Source organism: Thunnus albacares, chromosome 11, assembly GCF_914725855.1.
Source record: "Thunnus albacares chromosome 11, fThuAlb1.1, whole genome shotgun sequence".
NCBI classification, from domain to species: Eukaryota; Metazoa; Chordata; class Actinopteri; order Scombriformes; family Scombridae; genus Thunnus; species Thunnus albacares.
In genome coordinates, this window is record NC_058116.1 from 5,903,665 (window position 1) to 5,929,634 (window position 25,970).

The window sequence follows — 25,970 nt, forward strand, 5'->3', positions numbered from 1 at the left end:
TTCTCAGCAGTTCTTCCAAAGCGAGTGGCAAAAGCTTTGTGTCTCCAATCACAACATGCTTTTAATCATCATACAAGGATCTCACAAAGCTCAGCTTTCACACCACCAGATGAAAGTAAAATTTGAATCAACAAAAATTCATGTAATACCACCACTAACATTACATTTGAGTCAGAGTTTTGCACCAGGTAGCTCAAAAAATCATCAATCCTTTAATCCTTTTATAAAACTTTAAATCAGCCTACAGTTAAACCAGTGATCTTTGTGTTATTAAGCAAACATCTGTTTATCCTAGTTAAGGCTAACCTGACTTGTCTTTTGGTCATGTGAAAGTAACAAATAAAGTGTGTTAACTGAGTGTGTAGTCTGTTGATTATAGGTCAGGTTTCATGTTACATTAACAGGTCAAGTCAGGTGCAGGTCTCTAAAACTGGACTTGTGAGTGCTTTGTTTTGAATAAGACAACCAGAGATTGTCTGAAGTACTTCTGAGTAACGTTGGACCAGTGGAAGAGAAAGCATCCTTCTTAAATAAAAGTATACACTAGATCAGTAATTCTTTGTTTTTAATAAAATAAAAATATCTTAAATATTTCCTTAGATTATAACATCTATTAAATGTAAGAAAAAATGCTAACCTTCCCACTACAATCATAGTTTTGTTATTGTACACAACATATTGATACACAGCATATTGATCTTCCATAAAAACTAGTTTTCAATCAGCATCATTTGTTATGTGATTTTTGGCTACAGACCAAAAATATGACAACCTGAAAGGCACCTTAACATTTGGGGATGCTGTCTTAAAACACAAATAGTTAAATAAGTATTTAACTCCGAGATACTGAAGTAGGATACTTCACTACTTATGTCCTGATGACTCGGATCAAATAAGGTGCTTGAACTTATGATATAACTAATGATATACAAGCCAGTTTATGCGAATTCACTTTTAAGTCAGCTTGAACCCTCATTTGGGTTGGCCGGAAGTGCAGCACACTAGTACAGATTATTTTTCGCTGCATATACATCTACCATGGAGGTTGATCAAAAACTTTAGAGATTGTATTTTTTTTTTTTTAATAGCTAAATGTAGCCGGGTAAAATAAAGGTAAATGTGGGTTGAGTGTCAAAGAAAAAAACATCATCATTTGATCAAAGTGCAGAAAATACTCAAAGGAGTGATATAGATTTTTATTTTACGTGGTACTTTGTGCAAAACATCAGCATTGAATACAATATCGGTTGAATATGTGTGAAGGTTAAAAGTGGCCAGGCTAAGATCTTTTGTTTTGATATTTGGTTGAAAAGTGAAACTTTTCTAAAAGTCACTGTAAATGTAACTAGTTTATGTATTAACATTGAAATCTGCCTCCAAACAAAAATATGTTCTGCTTATTGTTGCTTCATTTGGATGTTTGTGCTTCTCACCTTAAATCTGAGTTCAAGGCAATTTTAGTGGCAATTTTCAGGGTTGAACAAAGTTGATTACATATGATAGACATAACTATTTGGGTAACACTTCTTTGACACCAATGTCTATAATGCATCATAAACATACTTAAAATGCATTATACTCTGCTTATAGCACTGTATAATTATAGTTATAAGCACTCATAAATGTCATAAAGCTTTATAACAATAATCATAACACAAAGCAATTTATTATAATCTATAAGGTTAAGTATCATAATACTTCATTGCTGGTCACACGCTGACATTTTTTTGCAAGGGTCACAGTGTTTTATAATTCTCATAGTTGGAATACATTATAATCATCTTGTAATGCATTATAATGTGATTGTAAACTACTCGAAGTGGTCACTGGGTGAGTAATGAAATTCCTGAGGAATAGGTAGATATAATACATCATAAGCTGGTTATGAGTCATTATAGGTGGTTGCTTGCTCTAAGTTAAGTGATTTTGGCACATTTTGCATTGTTACATTCTAAACTTACTGTAGCGTGTTACTAATGTCACATTTAGCATGTTAGCATGATATTATTGGTTAGAATGCTAACATGTTAAATGTTGATGGTGTTTGGAATTTCCTGATGACAAATATTTTAAAATGTTTGAAGATGAGTAAATACAAGAGCGTTTCCACATAAAGTTACAACAAACTTCTTGATTGAAGATAATTTGTATAATTAAGAGGACAGATTTCAGGCAATTAAGGACAGGCAATTAAAACTACAAGAGACACTGACATGCTGATTTATAAAGGTTTAAGGAACAAAGTTATCCAAGAGCTAAGAGAAGCAATTTTGGTCTACATGGTATGCAATTTGGCTTTAGAGCAAGTCATTCCACCGAAAATGCTACCTTGCACTTAATAGAGCAAATTAAATCAAGACTTGACAAAGGGGGAGAAGTTGGTGCTGTATTTTTAGATGTGCGTAAAGCATTCAACACTGTCAATCATGATGTTTTAATATCAAAACTCTCTAAATTTAACTTCTCATCTAGAGCACTGGCATGGGTGTCTTCATATTTATCTAATAAGAGACAATGTGTTAAAGTTGGTGACACACTGTCCAGTAACATGAAGTGCACAATGGGTGTACCACAAGAGTCAGTGTTAGGTCCTCTATTATTTAGCCTGTATATTAATGATCTCCCTCAACAGTGTCATGATGCAGAACTACAAATGTATGCAGATGACACTGTTGTGTACACACATGCAAAAACAGCTGAGTTAGCTGCTGCTAAGTTAACAATTGCATTGGAAAGGATCACACATTGGCTTAATCAATCATGTCTGAGTCTAAATGTAAACAAGACAAAGGGCATGTTTTTCCTCTAAGACTATGGTAAACCCTCCTAACGCTGATATTTTCATCAAAGGTGAAAAAATTGACATAGTTACTGATTTTAAATGTCTTGGTGTGACACTGGATCCAAATTTAAACTTTAAGAAACATGTTAAAAAAAATGGTTTAAACCATAAAGTACAACTTAGCAAATTTTAGACATATTAGAAACTGTCTCTCTTTGGACGCAGCCAAGATATTTATGCATGCTATGATTCTTTCTTTCCCATATGTCTTACTGCATCACATGTTGGGGGCTGGCTGGAGAAACAGCCATAAGACCTCTTGAGTCTAAAAACTCTGGACAAAAAGCCAATGCATTTTTCCATCACTGTAGGGTACTGGAGAAGTACAATTTACTGAGCTTTGAGAATTTTAGATTATTCTCAAATTTGTGCCTAGTTTATAAAATTTTAAATGGTTTGGCCCCTCCTCCACTATGTGACTTTGTGTCCACTCGCTCAGTAAATTCTATTAGATCCTCCAGAATATCCTCTACACAAGATTGTACCATACCATTTCGTCACACTGCATTTGGGCAGCAAGCTTTCTCTGTGAGAGCCACAACTCGGTGGAATGCCCTACCTGATGATATGAACAACTGTAGTTCAATCAATACATTCAAGGCCAAATTAAAAAATCTACTAAAGACCAATCAGCTGTGTGACCACTGAGTCTAAACTCCATCTATGGTCTTCTCATTAGCGCAGGTAGTCTTGCTTTTAATTTGACAAGTTTATATTATTAATTTCTAATTGACATTGTGGCTGTATGTGATGTGCTGTTGTGTGTAGCTTTGTATTTTGTATGGTGTGTTCTGTGTGTTTTTTTTTTTTTTTTGCTTTGTACTGTTTATTGTTGTGCTGTTGTATGTTTTTTGTCGGGGACTACAGATGCAAATTAGCTCCAAGCTAACTCTGGTGCAGTGCATCTTTAATGTTTCAAACTGCACACTGTTCCAGTCAATAAATCAATCAATCAATCAGTCTTCTATTTTCAGCATAGTGTTCTCTGTAGGTGCTCTTCTACAATGTGTGTGCAGTACTGTATAGCCATGGATGTCACTCACTCTGTACAGATAAACTCTGAAGCTTTTCCATCTCTTTAGCTATTTCAGTGAGTTTGGCAAGCAGCAGGTCTCTCTCTTCAGACATGGAAGAAAGCTTGTTATTACTGTCCTGGAGATGCTCAGTCAGGTTGTCTATGATAACGGAGATATCTTCAGCTGAACTGCGCACACTGTGGTCTGAAATAAATCAAAAGACATGTCACATTTATGTTTATTCAGTCACTTATCTCAAATACCATTTTAAAACTTTTAAAATGTACATTTTCAGTAATTACAGCTTCCAGTATTATTTTAAAGCAAATAGCTTTCAGGAGTAGTGGAGCAGGTGGACTCAAATGTAGGACAAAACAACCAGAATGAATGGAAGAAAGTCTCTGTAATAAAGGTGTGCAGGCACAGCAAAATGGAACAAAACAAAACCAGACTGAACAGAGCAGAACTTTACAGAGCAAAGGATCCAGATCTCTAGAAGTTATTCAAAGCAAGTTTTTTCCAGATTTTCATTCAGCTTTGACTACAACATAAAAGCAGTCCTGGTGTTTGACACTGAGCAGCCTGGCACATACAGCGCATGTTGTAAATAGTATGCCACCCTGATGTTTTCTCACAACAGGTTCACTAACATTTAGCCCTAGTAAAAAAAATAAAAAATAAAGTGTGACATGTATCCATGCCAGTATAAGAGGGGGGCATTTAACCCTAGTAAAAAAACTAAAAAAGTGTGACACATATCCGTACTGGTACTATTTTACAGGCAAACTGAATGTTTTTAGATTTGAAGTATTGTCCCACATAGTAACCTTAAAGGTATTTTTTTTCACCTGCAAAATGGCGTTTACATACAGAGGCATGGGAGAATATTTTCCCTGTTATTAATGTAGTTTTATGAAACATCATTGAAACAAGTCCATGCAGGTTTCCAGAGATCAAAGACATGACAAATATGACCTACACCAGCATTCAAACATGATTTAAAATATGGCACCAAAGAAAAAGTTGAGGTGATGCTCATGTTCATCCAGACCTCTACCTGCAGAGTTTGGCTGAGAATAAGCAGAGCGGTACAACATAAATGGAAAAGAAAAATAGACATCTTGCTGTAGAATGTTCCTCCTAAATTCAGTCTGACTTAAACTTCTGAATGTGAAACAGACTCACAGTGGACACCGAGGCCAATGAGTCCAGCCAGCAGGAAAACACTCAGCAGCCCCAGAAAGACAAGAAGAGCTCCATGAAATCTCCTCTGTGAGCTCCCCAGACCTGAACAGAGAAACAGTCAATACAGTCAATGATACAACAAAAGAACAGATGATAATTGAGATCTTTGTGCAACATTTTTACCTGTCTGTTTTGTTGAAGTTCTTGAGTCAACATTTGCATAAATTGTCTCCATCGCTCTTAAGGATGCCAACTATTTTCTAAAGGGTCAGCTCTGAAGCACAAGCTACAACGCATGTATAGTATATGATGAAACTCTTGTTGGGTTCAGTTTCTCACACAAATATGCTAAAAATAGATACAATCTGTGGTAATAACTCGAAAACAGGAACTGCCAAAAACTCTATGAGTCTCTTGTCTTGTTTTACTTTTTAAACAGAAATCAACATATGGATGCTGTTTGGTAGTAAGCTCATTGGAAGGAGATTTTCATTTGTCGCTCATAGAGAAAATATTCATATTGTTTTTCATAATACCAATAATGGCTGTTGTTCTTTGTCATTCTTACACAGAATGTTCATATTTTACATGTCTGTAAACTGCTCTCTAATACATTTGTTCCACAGAACAGTGGCAACAGGGGTATCATTGAGGAAGTAGATAAGTTAAGGCAAAGCCTTGTGGTACTTGTGTCCATGACACCACTGTCACCAATGTAAAAAATCAGCTGTGTAAGAACAAGCAACACTGATGTAGCAGTATCACCTAGCAGCCCATATAACATACTAATATCACAGTGTAATGGAAAAAACAGTGTTTATGGTGGCACTTATGGGTTTAAATCAGAAGACTTCAAAGACCCAGAGCAGTTGGAAGGTTTAAAAGTCAGAAATATAAGGAGAAACAGTGAGATGTTGTCAACAGGAAACTAGTGAAGAAAGGCCAACACAGGAGTGACGGAGGAGCAGCAGCATTTTAAATAAGTGGCATGCGGGATCTGGAAGACTGACTAAGACCAAATTATAAGGAATTACAGCAGTCTAATGATAGATGGCCATCTAATGGGGTGCCTATGCCAAGGCATAAGGAGTGAGATAGTTAGGATTAGGGTAAGAATATCAGCATCAGAGCCAATCAGAGGCAGAGTAGGGACAGGTCAGAATGCGGGTAGGAAAAAAAATAAGGCAGTTGACCAGGCCTGCACACAGACCCACACAACGGAGCCACTGCTGCAGATCCTCCTAGAGTGACTTTACCCTCATACTTCTCCAGCGAGGACTCTTTCCCCCAAGTGTGTAGATTTGGTTTTAACTTGGCAGGCTTTATTTTGTCGGACAGACAAAATAAACAGTTGTGTATGTGCACTTGCTCTCTATCTCTTTTCTCTTTCATATGCACACGTGTGCAACCACATAAAGAGCCTGACTGCACAAAGTTTACTTTGAATATGATTTAACTTATATCATGACATTTTCTGATTTGAAATGGATTTTACTTTTTAAAAATTAAATCTGGGACAAAAATTCATATTTAAAATTGACATATGATAGATTTAACAACTATTAAAAATGAATATATAATAACCTGTATACTGTTTAAACCAACTACCTGCTGTAAGGTTTTCAAAGCACCTGAGATTCTGGAGCTCCTTTCAGTTTGTTGATTTGGGCGATCCAACTCAAGGGTTTCATTATAGAGTCACAGCAATCCTCAAACCTACCTTTAAATCATATCATAAACTTCTTGTATTATTTTCCATTCAAGTCCTGAAGTCATGGCTAGATATTTCACTGTGACATCAGAGCTCACCTGAGATTTATTTTAATAAATTGATCCCTACTTTTAGAAAAGGGACTGTTAGTTTTTTGGGGGGTTTTTTTGAGAAAATTGAAAGGAAAACTGAATATAGACCTATGGAATTACACTGGAAAATAGGGTCCAAAATTCTGAAAAATATTGAATGAAACATATTTACTCTATCCTGATGACATCACACCTGCACCATCTTTTGTTTCAAGCCCACAACACAGATCATATGTATTGGTGTATACAGCAGGTGTAGGAACCGCAACACAAAAGTCTAATTATATACACAATACACATTAAAGATGTCATATTGGTTTAGACTGAGGTCCAGCACGATACATAATATACAATATGATCTACATTGTGTCATAAAGCCCAATATTACATTTGACAATTAAGTCCACATGCAGCTGGTCTATAGACACAAAAGACAGTTCTGGGGAACCTTAATGCTTGGAGGTGGAGGTTGTGATGGATGGTAGGTGTACAAACGGTCCTGTCTAACAGTCAACGTTGGTTCCTTTGAACCATGAAGACAATCCTTCCTCAACTCCAACCAAGTAGTTTTAGTTGAGTAAACAAAAGAACAGCTGTCTCTCATGTCAAAGCCACATGGTTTGCTGACCCACCTGTCCACCTGAACTCTTCCTCAAGTCATTTGTACAAACAACCAGTGCTTTTATTTTTCTGGTGAAGACAGTCTCAGATCTCATCCAGTAGATTGTCTAGATTGAGATACAGGATGTTCTGTTTCATTGTTAGAGTTGTTTTCTTCACTTAGTGCCTGTTGAATACAGCATGAGAGTGTGGTGAAAAGACAGATCATCTTTTAATCAAGTTCAGTTTTGAATGAATGAAATCCCCATTTGTATCTGACATCTCACATCCCAGTAGAACAAGGTTTTTATGCACAATTAATGATAAAAGAAACAAATGCACTGAAAACAAATTAATTATTTAAAAAGCTTTTAATTGTTTTCATAATTACATAAAAAGCCATAACCAGTATCAGCCACCAGCATTACAAAGGACATCATGACAAATGTCTGACTCCAGTACAGTGCTCATATGTTGTAATTGACTGACTTTATATTGACTCATCTGTTGAATAGTTTTGGTTTACATTTCATCTAAAATAATTTGATAATATTCTCACAACAGCAAGTGTTTCCTGAGTGAAACCACTAATTATCAAATAAAATTCACAAACACTGATGGCCTCTGCTAAAGAGATCTGTCAGCTGCTGAACAGACTTCATTTAAAAATTATTTTCAGGAAAGTGTCATTAGATGATATAGTAAGACATAATAACACAAAATCTATATTACATTGTTTAATTATGATATGAGGGATGTCATAAGAAATGGTCTCAATCAGGTTTTTTGCAACTTTCAACTATCATGAAATCTTTAGCTAAGACATTAATCAAAATAAAGGTTTTTATGAATCTGTTGCATTTTGCAGAGGTTTGGTTTTGTTTTATCTGTCTGCTTCTTTTAGTTGTTTGAAACATTGGAAATTGGTTAATGAAGCTCTTCTGGCAAAAGCTGTAAACATCTAATTTATAGAAATCTCTTTAAAAAGGCAGAACAGAAGCAAAAGATCATCAGCACAGCAGAGAAAAGTTTTAAATTCACACACATACAAACTGATTTGACTTTTGCAAAATCATAGTTTGCTTTGAAAAAGCATTTTTACATATTATACACCAGCATTTTTCTCACAGATCCACAGCAGAGAAGCATCACATGACAGATCATTCCAGTTGTCTTCAGTTTTCTTGCCAGACCTGATATGTGCACAGTCCTCTTCACCCCACTGCGGATTTCCATTTCCATTATTAGGCTCAGTTGTCGCCCAGTAACTACAGGTCAGTGAACAAGAGAATCATGACACTTAATCTCTGACATGAACACAGTCCTTCACACAAATAATATTTCTTCACAAACATCACATTAATGGAATTTCTTCTATCTTGCATAATGTGCCTTAGTATAGTTTTGAGCTATAGAGTAGCAAATTGAACGGGGCTGCAGGTTCACCATAGTATTTTTCCTAAATATAAATTTGCAGTCATGAAATAGCAACAAAGGAGCCTCCTGTATAAATAAACACCCCCATAGTGTTCTGGTCATCAGTTACAGTACTGTACAGTTGGTGAAGTGTGAAACTTGACTGTGGACCAGAAACTCCGTCTCAGATGCACCATGAAATGGTAGTTTGGTTTGATTTTTTTCTCATCATTATCATTTTGCAGAAAAGCTTCAGACCAACCTGGAACTGCCAGTCACCTCACATTGTCTGTGATAGAAGATTTAATACATATCACCAACCTCTAATATACAGCAGTGTTTGTGTATGTTGTCAATAAACAACCAACTGAAGCCAAACCTTAAAGTCAGTGGTGTTCCATCAGTCCATTTCCAGGTTCCCTCTTTGTCTCTGTCAGTCAAACCAATCCAACTATATCTTCCTACCTCAGTGATGTTTGACAAGAATGTCTGTTTTCAGTAAAGAAGGGAAAAAAGTCATATTATTTATATTGTTGTTTGAACAACAATATGCAGTTTACATAGGATTACTCTGAACATATGTGATAAAAATCCATTTAACTATTACTATTATTGAAATATAATAATAATATAATCATTATCATCATATTTTTTTCTTGTTTGATAAACTTAAATTTTAGATTCATTTAAAAAAACTTTTTTGAGGTGCCCTTTTGTTTTTTCAAAATCTCACTTGTACAGTCCTTCTTTAATCCTTTAATGCATTATGGGTTGTTGTGTCTTGTTATTTGTACAAATAGATAAACTAAAGAAAAAAAAACAAAACAAAACAAAAAAAATATTGACAGCACAAAGCTTAGTAGAAGCTAGTGGTGTAACAGAACGTAGTTGATCTGTGATCTGTATGAATCGCCTCCCACAGTTCAGCATGAATGTGAACCGCGGATAAACTGCAAAATGTAATGTCTCATTGGAGACAAAGTAAACAAACTGATGTAGCTACAAGTCATGGACAGACAGCGTGTCACTAACAGGATTTTGAAGAGCAACAACCAAACCAGCATCTAGTGGGTCCGTAGTGACATCTGCAGCTATGTTAACATGATGTTTAATGTGCTGCAGCTGAGCAGCTAATTAGTGATCTAGCTGCTGACTGACATTAACGGTGCACTTTTCCCTGGTGAATGTTTGTTTGGTGGCTCATTCAACAAGCTAAACTGCAAAACAAGACGTGTGCTCATGTTTGTAAGTTATCATCAAGTTTTGATGATGTGGACACAGGCTATTTTTTCATTCACTACAAAGGTATCATGCCTCATATTGCATTTTAATTTAACAATTTCGTACTGAATATTTGATATATTTTAAGGTTTTATTTAAACATTGGAGATTTTGAATATTTTCACAGAAGACCACTGGCAAAAGTTCCTTGCTTTAAGTCTTTTACAGAATAAATGGAAAGTAAACTTATATTTGTCTCCTTTTTCTTTTTTTTTGCTGATCCGAAAAATGATCCGATCCGTGACTCAAAACCATGATACGATCTGAACTGTGAGTTTTGTGATCTGTTGCACCCCTGGTGGGAACTGATTCCCCCAGACTGACCTGTATTTGTCCTCATTTACAAGCACATTTATGTAGTGACTGCTAGTGTTAGTCTTTAGTCTTAGCCTTAGTCTGTCTTTCTCAAGAAAGAAATCAGGGAATAAGAAATGTCATTAAATTGTGCATAAATTACTGTATACTGTTTCTTTGTTTTTTTTTTACAAAACAAAAAACTATTGACACTGCCACAGCTTTTGTTGTGGTCTTTAAATAGCTGCAAAGCTTAGTGGCAACTGACCTGTATTTGTCCTCATTTACAAGCACGTTTATGTAGTGACTGTGTAGTGTTAGCACTATTTGAATACCTATTAATAACTATTTGTACTTTCTTTCTCAAGAAAGAAATCAGGGAATAAGAAATGTCATTAAATTGTGCATAAATTACTGTATACAGAATTCCTGTTGCCAGATATCATCATGTTTTTTCTTAAACTGATACACAGATCTGTACTCATTAAATACTTGCAGTGTATGAGTGATTGCTTCTGGAGTTTGATTAAAACATAGTGAAAGGTTAAAAGAATGTTAGCTAGCTTGCTAAAGATGAAATGAAATACTTTGATTTTAAGGCAAATGTGCAAACTTAAGAATACCAGCAAAACATGCTACAGAGCAGCACAAGTTCATTCAAATCATTTGAATTATTGTTGTCAAGGTGTTGAACACCAATGATCCATATAAATCAATTAATTACTGAATTAATAAGTAAGTATTTTAGCTTTTTTCAAGGTACAGGAAGATTGCAATTAGGCATAGTTTCTTTGCAAACATAGAAACAAACAGTCTGTACCTGTTCTTCAGTGCTGTCTATAACCACCAGATCTGCTCCTTTCTCTCTGCAGTCCTGTCTGCCTGTGAACCAGGAACTAGACTCACTGGAGAGGAAATAACAGGAACATCTGAACATCCTCCATCCTGCAGGACAAGTTTTCTCTGTAAAACACAACATTAGAAATTAGACAAGAATCAAGTCTGTCTGTTTCCAAAGTATGAGAGTTAAAAAGATACATATTAAGCACATAATTGGTTCACCATATTTTAGTGCATGACTCCTACTGTGAATTACATAACATGTGACTAGAATTGACTTGTTGATATTCTACCAACTATGGAGCATTTCTGGTGCTGGGGGAAGGGGGGAGGTAATGGGACAGAGTACACAGTAAACTCGGCAGTGACACATTTCTCTGTTCTGTATTTCTCTGTTTTGTGTCGTCAGGTTAGGCTAACCCATCATTGCTAACTTTGGAGCTAAACTCCTTCACTTTTCCAGCATTTGGAGAAACAACACAGACTTTTTGGCATTTATGAACTGACACACTGTAGTCTGTACTGTACTGACTACTAACCTTTTCCTCCTCCCCGCTCGCATCCACCGTCACTTCTCTGCCCCTCACTCTTTCTCACTTGCCACGCAAACATACTCCTTAACGGAACCATGCTACCAGAGGTTTCCCAGGCAACGACAGAGGTTGACTCACGTACCGGAACAGCGCTGCACAGAGACTCCCAAACGCTATCGGGATACCAAGTATTAAAAAATATTTTTTTTGGCCTGACGGGGGTTCTCGTTGTGTCATTATGGAGAAACAGTACAGTTAGACCTAGCAGTCTCCATTAGGTTGGGCGAGTTCGAAGTCGTGAAAACAACAACGTTTTCACAGGTAATTTGTTAGTCTCCCGCCACAGAAAATAATGGATTACTCCTGGAAAGCTATTGATGTAGCACTTTTCTCCTTATGAAAATAACACAGAGATTATTCGACCAATGAGAATTTAGTCGGACGAGAGCATATCGACCAACTAATCGACTAGTCGACCAGCAGACTACAGCCCTACTGTATAATTATGGTTATAAGCACTCATGAATATTCATAATGCTTTATAACGATAATCATAACACATTATAAAGCATTATAAAGCATTTTATAATTATAGATAATACCTGAAACAATTCTACCTTACCTGTAGCTGTATACTTTACTTTTATGTAAACGTTTGATCAACAAAAGTGACTCCTTAAAAAAAATAGGTGCCAACCCTGCACTGGAGTTAAAACTTGGTAAGTCTCAATATTTAAAAGCAATATTTCATGTTAGTAAAAAATCAGCAGTCTTACCTCTGTCTAAAGTCATTTACAAATAAGATAGTGTCCACTAATGTCCCTGTTATCTGCCACCAACACCACTATTCCTCCCAGGTGTCAGGCTCCTCATTCACTTCCATTGATTTTGAGGACCAAGTCCTCAAAATAAGCAAGTTTTTAAACAAGAAAAATATGACCATAAAGATTTTAATGTAAAGAAATAACTGTCACAAGTCAGTAAGTCTTCACAAATGTCATGTGCAAATGTGTGCTTGCAGGTTTGACACTTACAAGTGACAATTAGGAGGAAATGGATTTATTTAGACTAAGTAAGACTTATTATAATATTTGAATGTATAAAAACATCATATTAAAATACTCGACTAAAACTCCTCTCAAGCTGTAAATCAGATGCCAGTTTGAAGAAATCCTTTAGTGTTACGGTGGTAAACTGGTGGTAATGGCAGATAATGGTGTGTGTGTGTGTGTGTGTGTGTGTGTGTGTGTGCGTGTGAGTGTGTTTTCACTCTCGTCTTAACAGAAACTCATGTTTGCTTCGAGAAGGGTCGTTATGCACAGAGATATGTGGTAGAGACACATCTGCTGACTGCAGATACATTTTACAGAACTGAGAGTACAGAGAAGCACCTAACCACATAACCTATTTCTATTTATGTTTTCACCAGAGTACTTCTGTATTAAAGAATGTATGTGTGTGGTGTCCACACTTACTCAGCCTGTTCCGCTCTTTAGTCTTTTCAATGATGCTGGCGTTCAGCAGGTCTCTCTCTTTAGTCATTTCAATGATGCTGGTGTTCAGCAGGTCTCTCTCTTTAGTCATTTCAATGATGCTGGTGTTCAGCAGGTCTCTCTCTTTAGTCATTTCAATGATGCTGGCGTTCAGCAGGTCTCTCTCTTTAGTCAGGTTGGCTTTTACAGTGGAGAGTTCTTCAGCTGAATGCTGCACTGAGTAATGGTCTGAAATCAATCAAGAGGCAGTCTTATGTTTTATAAAAGATCTAAAATAGCAAATAAATAAAAAGTCAGTGCATGATCAGTAGACTAATGGGTGGTTTGGAATAAATTTCTTTCTATCTATGGGCCCTTTTTTGGATTCATATTGAAATTGCTTAAATGCCAGTCACTGCTCCTCCTATAAAGGGATCTTACTATTTCATATGTAACATCCTCATTATATACTTAATATGCCATGCGTTTTGAGAATGCCACTCCTGAGATGATGTATGTTCACATTAGTGAATATAATTTGTCAAAAAAATAAAAGTAAAAAAAAAACTTAAATAATAATAAGGGACATGTTTCTACAACATTAAATACAAAACTACAAAAATAGTTACTTTATCCACTCAAGTCAAAATATTTCCCCATTTTGGCCCGTCATTGTGACCTGTGTGAAAAATTAAGTTTTACACTTCACTTTCACAAAATCATATTCACAAAATATGGAAACGTTTTTTTTTCTTCATGATATCTTTGTAAATAAAATGGAAGAGCTACATTGAGAAAAAAATGATAATACATAAAGAAAATAAGAGAATGGAACCAAGACAACCCAAAATATAAACTCAAATAAACATCCTGGTAAAACATGAGCATTTTTTGATAATAGTCCTACATGATCACTGATTTCTGAATGTTAACCAGACTCACAGTGGACACCGAGGCCGATGAGTCCAGCCAGCAGGAAAACACTCAGCAGCCCCAGACAGAGAACAACAGCTCTATAAAATCTCCTCTCTGAGCTCCTCGGACCTGAACAGAGCAAAGACCAGTGAATCCAATCAATCATACAACAGGATTAATGACAGATTAAAACATACTACTCACAGCTCAGCACGTCAGCCTCTCTGTCTGACTGAACATTCTTACCTGTCTGATTTGTTGAAGGTCTTGAATCAACAGGTTTCATAGGTTTAACATTGACATAGATTTCCTCCATCACTCAAATGGATGTTATGTTAAAGATGAAATGCTTGTTGGTTTCAGTGTCTCTGTCTTTTAACTACTGAGGAAGTCACCAAGGTGGAGGTGTTAGGTACCACATGTTGAATGTGGTGTCTGTGACAGCTCTCTGCTGTCTTCCTTGAAACAGGATTGTTATAGTAAAACACACCAAATTACAATTATAGAGGATTAAAGACCCTAAATTTACAGATTATGTTTTTACCACGACGTAATTTGTTACTGAACGTATTTTTATGAGGGGCCGTTAGGGACACTATTCAGAATTACTTGCATATACATGTACTTTTCCTCTCACATACACATATGAAACCAGACTCATTCACATACTGTACCAAAAACCACAAACACATACAAGTGCAATGCTTTTACATACACAACTGAAACACTCTCATGAAAACTATTGAAAAGCTTCCACACATACTAGTAAAGTGTGCTCATATACGCAGTTGAAATGCTCTCATAAGGTATTGTGAAATCCTTTTATATAAACCATTGAAAAGCTTTCACATTCACTATTGAAGAAAAAATTGTATGATGCCATTAGTTGTCTGTTGTATAAGAGGATTTCAGTTAAAACAGAAGGCATTTCAGTTGAACTGGAAGGTGATTGAGAAAAGAGAGCGCATGTTTTTTGTTTGTTAGTCACACTGATGTCTGCTCAACAGCCTGCAAGAGGCAGGGCGTTACTTAACAATCAGGCAGCATCCGACTGTTGCAACTCCAGGTGTGGACACGCTGGACAGTCACGTAGCATCGCTCTTCCCATCCCGCCAGTGTAGCAGCGTGCCACTGCCAGCTGCAGCTCCAGTCAGGAGAGAATGTGTACCATGTTATCAAGCGCAGCAATTCTTCAGCACATGGACATCATGCACGAGGAGAAGGTAATTATAAATAGTCGGGAGTTTGAAATGATCTTTTATATTTCTGTCCTACATTATTATTATATCAGGTTACACTTAACTCTATCTGAATACTTGCATGTCCAAATACCAATCAGAAAAATGATTATCTGAATATTTTGATATTCAGGGCCAGGCCTTACTTACTCTATAGCTTAGCTTGATATATTTATAGAACGGCAATCATTTCCAATCTTATGTATTAACAGACCGTTACCCATTATTTCCCCTTTGTCAGGGACTGTGAACCAACCCTTCCTGCTGCTTAACGTTATATATTTCCTCTCTTTATCCGCCAAGATATGAAAGCAACGGCAAAAAAAGTAGCAGTAATTTTATAATTCGGTGCTCTTTCAAATCTTTGCAGGCAAACAAGAGGAAATATATAACGTTAAGCAGCGTGGGTATGGTTCACAGCCAGAGGAGGGTCGATAAGGGGTGACGGTTAGTATTTTGCTCTTGTGAAACTTGCCATACTTGATTTATTAGATATATCAAATTATTTATTACTGCACTATTTACTATTTGTTACTGCAATTGCGATATGATTTGTAATATAAGAGGGAATGATAATTTTGGCTGTGGTTGTTCCACTGGATTATGAATTCTGTAACTGCCCTTTCTATTCTTGGTAAATAAACATTATGCAGACAAAGCAGATGTAGTACATTCAATGAATCTAGTATATCCTGTTTCTCCATGAAGTTAAAAATGTTTAGAAAGTGTCTTGATACAACTCTATTGAGTTCTGCCCATAATCTCTCAGTCCTTTGGTTGTGTGATAACTCAATGACTGTTCAATCCCCTTCATTCCAACATAAAATGAGCAACCTGTATATTTTCCATACTGTGATCACATTTGACCCTTAAGGGCAAACCAAAGTTCTTTACTCCTCCTAAAAACAATTAAAAGACACTTGAGGCTCTGTTGTTAAATAAGCACCATAAGTATATAATAGTCAACACAGCCATGAAAAACCATCCGCCACCGAACCAGCTTGTGGTTGACATCAAATGCCTGTTGGGAGATATACACTACATATATACTTAAAACTTACCAACTATATCAAAGTGTTGTTTACCTCGGTGGTGGAAGAAGTATTCAGGTCCTTTACTTAAGTAAAAATACCAATACAGCAAGGTAAAAATAAAAGTAAAAATCCTGCATGAAAAATCCAACTTTAGTAAAAGTATTATGAGCCTGATGTAGTTAAAGACTGACTGACTGAGTGACTGATATATTATTATATATGACATCATTAGTATTGAAGCATCAATGTGTAAGCAGCATGTTACTGTTGCAGCTGCTGGAGGTGGAGCTAGTTTCAACTACTTTACATACAGTTAGCTAGTTTAGTCCAGTGGTTCCCAACCTAGGGGTCGGGCCCCTCCAAAGGGTCACCAGATAAATCTGAGGGGTCGTGAGATGATTAATGGGAGAGGAAAGAAGAAAAAACAAAGTTCTGATACACAAATCTGTTTTCAGACTTTTTCTCTAATCTTGGATTTTCGATGAAATATTGGATCATATAAACATTTATTGAAATGAAAGCATGTGAGAAGTTTAGAGGGAAAAATCACTATTTGGTGGAACTGTTACCAACTCACAGACATCTGAAATGTGACCCCGACTACACACTGCTTTTTGTAAGACGTCAAAAGTCAAAAAGGTTGGAAACCACTGGTTTCATCTTTAACAGTGTGTTGGATTTTAAAAAAGCTTGTTATATTATCCATTGTGACAAATCTTCATCTGAAAAGTGACTAAAGCTGTCAAATAAATGTAGTGGAGTAGAAAGTACAATATTTCTCTCTGAAATGAAGTGGAGTGGAAGTATAAAGAAGCATTAAATGGAAATACTCAAGTAAAGTACAAGTAACTCAAAATTGGACTTAAGTATGACTTATGTATGTATGGATATGGACTTATGTATGATCCTGGAGCAGTCTATAAAGCCCATAAAGTTTGGACTTGAAAAACAAAAAGGATCAGATGGACATACATTGTGGTTGAAGTACTCAAAATTCAGCAAGAGCACATGCACATCCTAGTGTGGAGTCCTTCTGTTTCCTTCAGATGACAGGAAGGCCTTCCTTTTTAACTATAATACTCGTATTCACCACTGAACTGTTATATTTCATAATATTATACGTGAGCATTCCAGCTAGTATATGAGCACATTTTAGTAGTATGTGTGAAAGTGTTTCAGTAGTCTATGTAGAAGGTTTCACTAGTTTTTATGAGAGTTTTTCAGTTGTGTGAGTAAAAGTATTTCACTCGTATGTTTGTGAGGTTTTCAGTATACTATGTGGATGAATTTTGTTTCATATGTGTATGCGAGAGGAAAATTTTCCGCTGTGTATATGAGCACATTTTACTATTATGTGTGAAAGCTTTTCACTAGTTTATGTTAAAGGATTTCACAATACTATATGAGAACATTTTAACTGTGTATATGAGCACAGTTAAATCATTTTGATAATCTGTTCAGTTGTAATGTTAGCTTGAAAGAGACGATACTGATTAGTGTGAAGGTATTTCTCCAAAGTCATATTGCACTGGTAGGAGAAATGTGGTCTACACAAAGATATAATTTCAAACCATTTAATCTTTTACATAAAATGTCATAAATATGGAACTATATGGTAGGGGCTGGAGCTGAATCTGAAAACAGTATTCGGAAAAGCACTAGTGGGTTTAATGGGTTATATAGTGGGTTTTTACAAATAGTTATTTTGTACAAATATTTTAAAAATTATTTGTTTTTGGGAGGAAAAAAACTGTCTGTGTCACAGGTGTATTAAGAGCTGCAGGTCTGTGTGTCTGGTAGAGCTGAGCTTTGGCTGAGTGGTCAGAGCCCTTGTCAGTGTTTGGGGGGACTGGGGTTTGAGACCCTATGTGGGAACCGTCCTTTGCTAGACTATTTCACTGTGATTTGCAGTGTGAAATTTTCATCCTCTACAATGTGCAAATAATAGCCTATTGTCATTTTGGTGCCTAGCTAAGAAACCACTTCCAAATTTCTCAGTTGAAAGCCAGTATTGCAGATCCCGGTGAAATATAGTCTAAATATGAACTGTCAATTAACATCTTCAAATAGTTGGTGAAAATCTTTCAATTAGAACCTGTTTTGAACGTCTTTTCACCTGTGATCATAGCCATTTTTTAAATGTTGTTTCAACAGTAAAATGCTCACTGGGACAGCATGTTGAAGACTCCAAGCTTCCAGGCATCCTGACCATAATGGAGCAGACTACAAGAGTCGGCCGGGGGGTGGAGCACGCCCAGAGTTGAGGGAAAAAAGACGACCCCGGGGACGTAGCTAATGAGTTCAAAGCCTGATTGAGATAAGTAACGGAAAGACAGCTGGCTGCTAGAAACTTGGTGGTGTGCTTTTTCTTGCATGGGCAGGGCCTTCCCTAGCACATCATAAACCTCTTCTTGTATTATTTTCCATTCAAGTCCTGAAGTCATGGCTAGATATTTCACCGTGACATCAGAGCTCACCTGAGATTTATTTTAATAAAGTGATCCCTATTTTTAGAACAGGTTAGTAAGCTATTTTATTTTTTTGAGAAAATTGAAAGGAAAACTGAATATAGACCTATGGAATTACACTTGAAAATAGGGTCCAAAATTCTGAAAAATACTGAATGAAACATATTTACTCTACCCCGATGACATCACACCTGCACCATCTTTTGTTTCAAGCCCGCAACACAGATCATATGTATTGGTGTATACAGCAGGTGTAGGAACCACAACACAAAAGTCTAATTATATACACAATACACATTAAAGATGTCATATTGGTTTAGACTGAAGTCCAGCAGGATACATAATATACAATATGATCTACATTTTGTCATAAAGCCCAATATTATATTCGACAATTAAGTCCACATGTAGCTGGTCTATAGACACAAAAGACAGTTCTGGGGAACCTTAATGCTTGGAGGTGGAGGTTGTGATGGATGGTAGGTGTACAAACGGTCCTGTCTAACAGTCAACGTTGGTTCCTTTGAACCATGAAGACAATCCTTCCTCAACTCCAACCAAGTAGTTTTAGTTAAGTAAACAAAAGAACAGCTGTCTCTCATGTCAAAGCCACATGGTTTGCTGACCCACCCGTCCACCTGAACTCTTCCTCAAGTCACTTGTACAAACAACCAGTGCTTTTATTTTTCTGGTGAAGACAGTCTCAGATCTCATCCAGTAGATTGTCTAGATTGAGATACAGGATGTTCTGTTTCATTGTTAGAGTTGTTTTCTTCACTTAGTGCCTGTTGAATACAGCATGAGAGTGTGGTGAAAAGACAGATCATCATTTAACCAAGTTCAGTTTTGAATGAATGAAATCCCATCTGTATCTGACCTCTCACATCCCAGCAGAACAGAGTTTTTCTGCACAATTAATGATGATAAAAGAAACATAAAGACACTGAAAACAAATTAATTATTTAAAAAGATTTTAATTGTTTTCATAATTACATAAAAAGCCACAACCAGTATCAGCTACCAGCATTACAAAGGACATCATGACAAATGTCTGACTCCAGTACAGTGCTCATATGTTGTAATTGACTGACTTTATATTGACTCAGCTGTTGAATAGTTTTGCTTTACATTTCATCTAAAATAATTTGATAATTTTCTCACAACAACAAGTGTTTCCTGAGTGAAACCACTAATTATCAAGTAAAATTCACAAACACTGATGGCCTCTGCTAAAGAGATATGTCAGCTGCTGAACACACACATTTAAAAATTACTTTCAGGGAAGTGTCATTAGATGATATAAGACATAATTACACAAAATCTATATTACATTGTTTAATTATGATATGAGGGATGTCATAAGAAATGGTCTCAATCAGGTTTTTTGCAACTTTCAACTATCATGAAATCTTTAGCTAAGACATTAATCAAAATAAAGGTTTTTATGAATCTGTTGCATTTTGCAGAGGTTTGGTTTTGTTTTATCTGTCTGCTTCTTTTAGTTTGAAACATTGGAAATTGGTTAATGAAGCTCTTCTGGCAAAAGCTGTAAACATCTAATTTATAGAAATCTCTTTAAAAAGGCAGAACAGAAGCAAAAGGTCATCAGCACAGCAGAGAAAAGTTTTAAATTCACACACATACAAACTGATTTGCCTTTTGCAAAATCATAGTTTGCTTTGAAAAAGCATTTTTACATATTATACACCAGCATTTTTCTCACAGATCCACAGCAGAGAAGCATCACATGACAGATCATTCCAGTTGCCAGACCTGATATGTACACAGTCCTCTTCACCCCACTGCGGATCTCCATTTCCATTATCAGGCTGATTTCTCTCCCAGTAACTACAGGTCAGTGAACAAGAGAATCGTGACACTTAATCTCTGACATGAACACAGTCCTTCACTGGAACATAAGAAAACTGAATGTGTCTCATTCTATTCATTGTACTTATTCTTCCTGGCAAGAAGTAGGGTTGTAAATAATATTTCTTCACAAACATCACAGAATGGAATTTATTATATCTTGCATGATGTGCCTTAGTATAGTTTTGAGCTATAGAGTAGCAAATTGAACGGGGCTGCAGGTTCACCATAGTATTTTTCCTAAATATAAATTTGCAGTCATCAAATAGCAACAAAGGAGCCTCCTGTATAAATAAACAGCCCCATAGTGTTCTGGTCATCAGTTACAGTACTGTACAGTTGGTGAAGTGTGAAACTTGACTGTGGACCAGAAACTCCGTCTCAGATGCACCATGAAATGGTAGTTTGGTTTGATTTTTTTCTCATCATTATCATTTTGCACTGATGATTTAACCAGAAAAGCTTCAGACCAACCTGGAACTGCCAGTCACCTCACATTGTCTGTGATAGAAGATCTAATACATATCACCAACCTCTAATATACAGCAGTGATTGTGTATGTTGTCAATAAACAACCAACTGAAGCCAAACCTTAAAGTCAGTGGTGTTTCATCAATCCATTTCCAGGTTCCCTCTTCATCTCTGTCAGTCAAACCAATCCAAGTTTCTACCTCAGTGAAGTTAGACAAGAATGTCTGTTTTCAAAAAAGGGAAAAAAGCCATATTATTTATATTGTTGTTTGAACAACAATATGCAGTTTACATAGGATTACTCTGAACATATTTGATAAAAATCCATTTAACTATTATTATTATTGAAATATAATAATAATATAATCATTATCATAATTTTTTCTTGTTTGATAAACTTAAATTTTAGATTCATTTAAAAAAACTTTTTTGAGGTGCCCTTTTGTTTTTTCAGAATCTCACTTGTACAGTCCTTCTTTAATCTTTTAATGCATTATGGGTTGTTATGTCTTGTTATTTGTACAAATAGATAAACTAAAGAAAAAAAAACAAAACAAAACAAAAAAAATATTGACAGCACAAAGCTTAGTAGAAGCTAGTGGTGTAACAGAACGTAGTTGATCTGTGATCTGTATGAATCGCCTCCCACAGTTCAGCATGAATGTGAACCGCGGATAAACTGCAAAATGTAATGTCTCATTGGAGACAAAGTAAACAAACTGATGTAGCTACAAGTCATGGACAGACAGCGTGCCACTAACAGGATTTTGAAGAACAACAACCAAACCAGCATCTAGTGGGTCCGTAGTGACATCTGCAGCTATGTTAACATGATGTTTAATGTGCTGCAGCTGAGCAGCTAATTAGTGATCTAGCTGCTGACTGACATTAGCGGTGCACTTTTCCCTGGTGAATGTTTGTTTGGTGGCTCATTCAACAAGCTAAACTGCAAAAAAGACATGTGCTCATGTTTGTAAGTTATCATCAAGTTTTGATAATGTGGACACAGGCTATTTTTTCATTCACTACCATGTTTAAAAGAAAAAGGTATCATGCCTCATATTGCATTTTAATTTAACAATTTCATACTGAATATTTGATATATTTTAAGGTTTTATTTAAACATTGGAGATTTTGAATATTTTCACAGAAGACCACTGGCAAAAGTTCCTTGCTTTAAGTCTTTTACAGAATAAATGGAAAGCAAAGTTATATTTGTCTCCTTTTTCTTTTTTTCTTCTTTTTCCGAAAAATGATCCGATCCGTGACTAAAAACCATGATACGATCTGAACTGTTAGTTTTGTGATCTGTTGCACCCCTGGTGGGAACTGATTCCCCCAGACTGACCTGTATTTGTCCTCATTTACAAGCACATTTATGTAGTGACTGCTAACGTTAGCACTATTTGAATACTTATTAATAACTATTTTTATTTATAAACTTCATCTTTCTCAAGAATCAGGGAATAAGAAATGTCATTAAATTGTGCATAAATTACTGTATACAGAATTCCTGTTGCCAGACATCATCATGTTTTTTCTTAAACTGATACACAGATCTGTACTCATTAAATACTTGCAGTGTATGAGTGACTGCTTCTGGAGTTTGATTAAAACATAGTGAAAGGTTAAAAGAATGTTAGCTAGCTTGCTAAAGATGAAATGAAATACTTTGATTTTAAGGCAAATGTGCAAACTTAAGAATACCAGCAAAACATGCTACAGAGCAGCACAAGTTCATTCAAATCATTTGAATTATTACTGTCAAGGTGTTGAACACCAATGATCCATAAAAATAAATAAATAAGTATTTTAGCTTTTTTCAAGGTACAGGAAGATTGTAATCAGGCACAGTTTCTTTACAAGCATACAAACAAACACTCTGTACCTGTTCTTCAGTGCTGTCTATAACCACCAGATCTGCTCCTTTCTCTCTGCAGTCCTGTCTGCCTCTTGACCAGGAACCAGACTCACTTGAGAGGAAATAACAGGAACATCTGAACATCCTCCATCCTGCAGGGCAAGTATACTCTGTAACACACAACATTAGAAATTAGACAAGAATCAAGTCTGTCTGTTTCCAAAGTATGAGGGTTAAAACAACATAACATGTGACTAGAGTTGACTTGTTGATATTCTACCAACTATGGAGCATTTCTGGTGTTGACTTTTAGCTGCAGTTCTGTGGTATGAATACAATTTTTGTGATTATCGCATCTTTCAAATTATTTTGATGACATCAGTTTTTATTTGAAGATAATAGAACAAACTGTTGATTTCAGCTCATTCATTCTGTGTCTCCATGTCAGATTTTGAGACGGGATACTAACACTGGATGACACCACGGAAATAAACACATAAAGGTTTATCAAAATTTCAAATCTCAAAATCTCCCACTCACTTTCTCTGACAGCTAGTTCGATTCACTGTTTGATCATGAGCTCAATACCAAGGTTTGGCCAGCAGATGCCTCCCTTTGAATGTATAAAATGCTTTGAAACCATTCTCAGTAGTTCTTCCAAAGCGAGTGGCAAAAGCTTTGTGTCTCCAATCACAACATGCTTTAAATCATCATACAAGGATCTCACAAAGCTCAGCTTTCACATCACCAGATGAAAGTAAAATTTGAATCAACAAAAATTCATGTAATACCACCACTAACATTACATTTGAGTCAGAGTCTTGCACCAGGTAGCTCAAAAAATCATCAGTGCTTTAATCCTTTTATAAAACTTTAAATCAGCCTACAGTTAAACCAGTGATCTTTGTGTTATTAAGCAAACATCTGTTTATCCTAGTTAAGGCTAACCTGACTTGTTTTTTGGTCATGTGAAAGTAACAAATAAAGTGTGTTAACTGAGTGTGTAGTCTGTTGGTTATAGGTCAGGTTTCATGTTACATTAACAGGTCAAGTCAGGTGCAGGTCTCTAAAACTGGACTTGTGAGTGCTTTGTTTTGAATAAGACAATCAGAGATTGTCTGAAGTACTTCTGAGTAATGTTGGACCAGTGGAAGAGAAAGCATCCTTCTTCAATAAAAGTATACACTAGATCAGTAATTCTTTGTTTTTAATTAAATAAAAATATCTTAAATATTTCCTTAGATTATAACATCTATTAAATGTAAGAAAAAATGTTAACCTTCCCACTACAATCATAGTTTTGTTATTGTACACAACATATTGATACACAACATATTGATCTTCCATAAAAACTAATTTTCAATCAGCATCATTTGTTATGTGATTTTTTGCTACAGACCAAAAATATGACAACCTGAAAGCCACCTTAACATTTGGGGATGCTGTCTTAAAACACAAATAGTTAAGTAAGTAGTTAACTCAGAGATACTGAAGTAGGATACTTCACTACTTATGTCCTGATGACTCGGATCAAATAAGGTGCTTGAATTTATGATATAACTAATGATATACAAGCCACTTTATGTTCACTTTGAAGTCAAATCTTTTGTATATTTGGTTAAAAAGTAAAACTTTTCTAGACGTCTACTGTACTAACTGTACTGTCTGTGCTTTACTGTTCTGAATGATGTATGTGCAGTTTGTTTTCACATTCATCATCTGAAGGGGAAAGTCTCTCTGTGCTCACCTTCTCACCTTAAATCTGAGTTTACCAGCATGATTTGTGACATCACAAGTAGTTTGGAAGCTAATCCTGGTCAAGTGATGAATTACCTCAGAGTGATGTGGAAACATTTGTTTCAGGATCATTTTAGTGGCAATTTTCAGGGTTGAACAAAGTTAATTACATGTGATACACATAACTATTTGAGTAACACTTCTTTGACACCCATGTTTATAATGCATTATAAACATAATGCATTATAAACATATTTATAATGCATTATAATCTGCTTATAGCTGTATAATTATGTTATAAGCACTCATAAATATTCATAATACTTTATAACAATAATCATAACACATAATAAAGCATTTTATAATGACTTATAAGGCCAAGTATCATAATACTTCATTGCTGGTCACACGCTGACATTTTTTGCAAGGGTCATAGTGTTTTATAATTCTCATAGTTGTAATACATTAAAATCACTGTTATAATGCATTAAAATGTGATTATAAGTTACTCTAAGTGGTCATTGGGTGTTTTAAGTGAAGTAATGAAATTCCCGCGGTATGGGCAGATATAATACATTACACGCTGGTTATAAGTCATTATAAGTGGTCATTGTTTGCTTTAAGTGAAAAATACCATTAAATCTATGCAAGAACACAAAACATTGTAAAATTAATTTATTTGTCCACTACTGTCCCTGTCATCTGCTGTCAACACCACCATTCCTCCCAGGTGTCAGGCTCCTCATTCACTTCAACTCATTTTGAGGACCAAGTCTAAATATAATACTTATGAAATATAAACAAACAATACAGCAATATTATTCTATGTGATATATTTTTCTGAGTCAAAGTTACTTGTTTTTTTTTTGAGCCAATATACCTAATTTTCAAATTATGAGTGTAGGCAGGCTTCTTTAGATTAATCTAAAGAAGCCTGCCAGCAGCAGGATCAGCACCTCGGAGAGCTGATCAAGTCCTGACAACTGTGTATGATGATTTTTTATATGATTAAAATTAATGTTTTAATTTTTGGACAATATTTAACAAATAATCTTTAACATTTTTGAGATTACAGTGATCAGGTTTCCATACTTT

The 25,970-nt window shown here is 35.7% G+C and overlaps 2 protein-coding genes across 2 annotated transcripts in view; both read right to left on the bottom strand.

Moving 5' to 3' along the window:
- Positions 1-25,970, bottom strand: part of LOC122992667 (CD209 antigen-like protein B) — a 145,644-nt gene that overhangs the window by 44,608 nt on the left and 75,066 nt on the right. The window lies entirely within an intron of this gene.
- The window catches only part of LOC122992669 (hepatic lectin-like), a 70,598-nt gene continuing 52,175 nt past the window's right edge, over positions 7,548-25,970 (bottom strand). The window contains exons 2-6 of the mRNA XM_044366540.1: positions 13,286-13,531; positions 11,258-11,400; positions 9,242-9,351; positions 8,585-8,714; positions 7,548-7,668 (exon numbers count right to left, since the gene is read on the bottom strand). Of these exons, the coding sequence (XP_044222475.1) occupies positions 7,627-7,668; positions 8,585-8,714; positions 9,242-9,351; positions 11,258-11,400; positions 13,286-13,531 (671 nt within the window). The 3' untranslated portion in view covers positions 7,548-7,626. The remainder of the gene's footprint in view (positions 7,669-8,584; positions 8,715-9,241; positions 9,352-11,257; positions 11,401-13,285; positions 13,532-25,970) is intronic.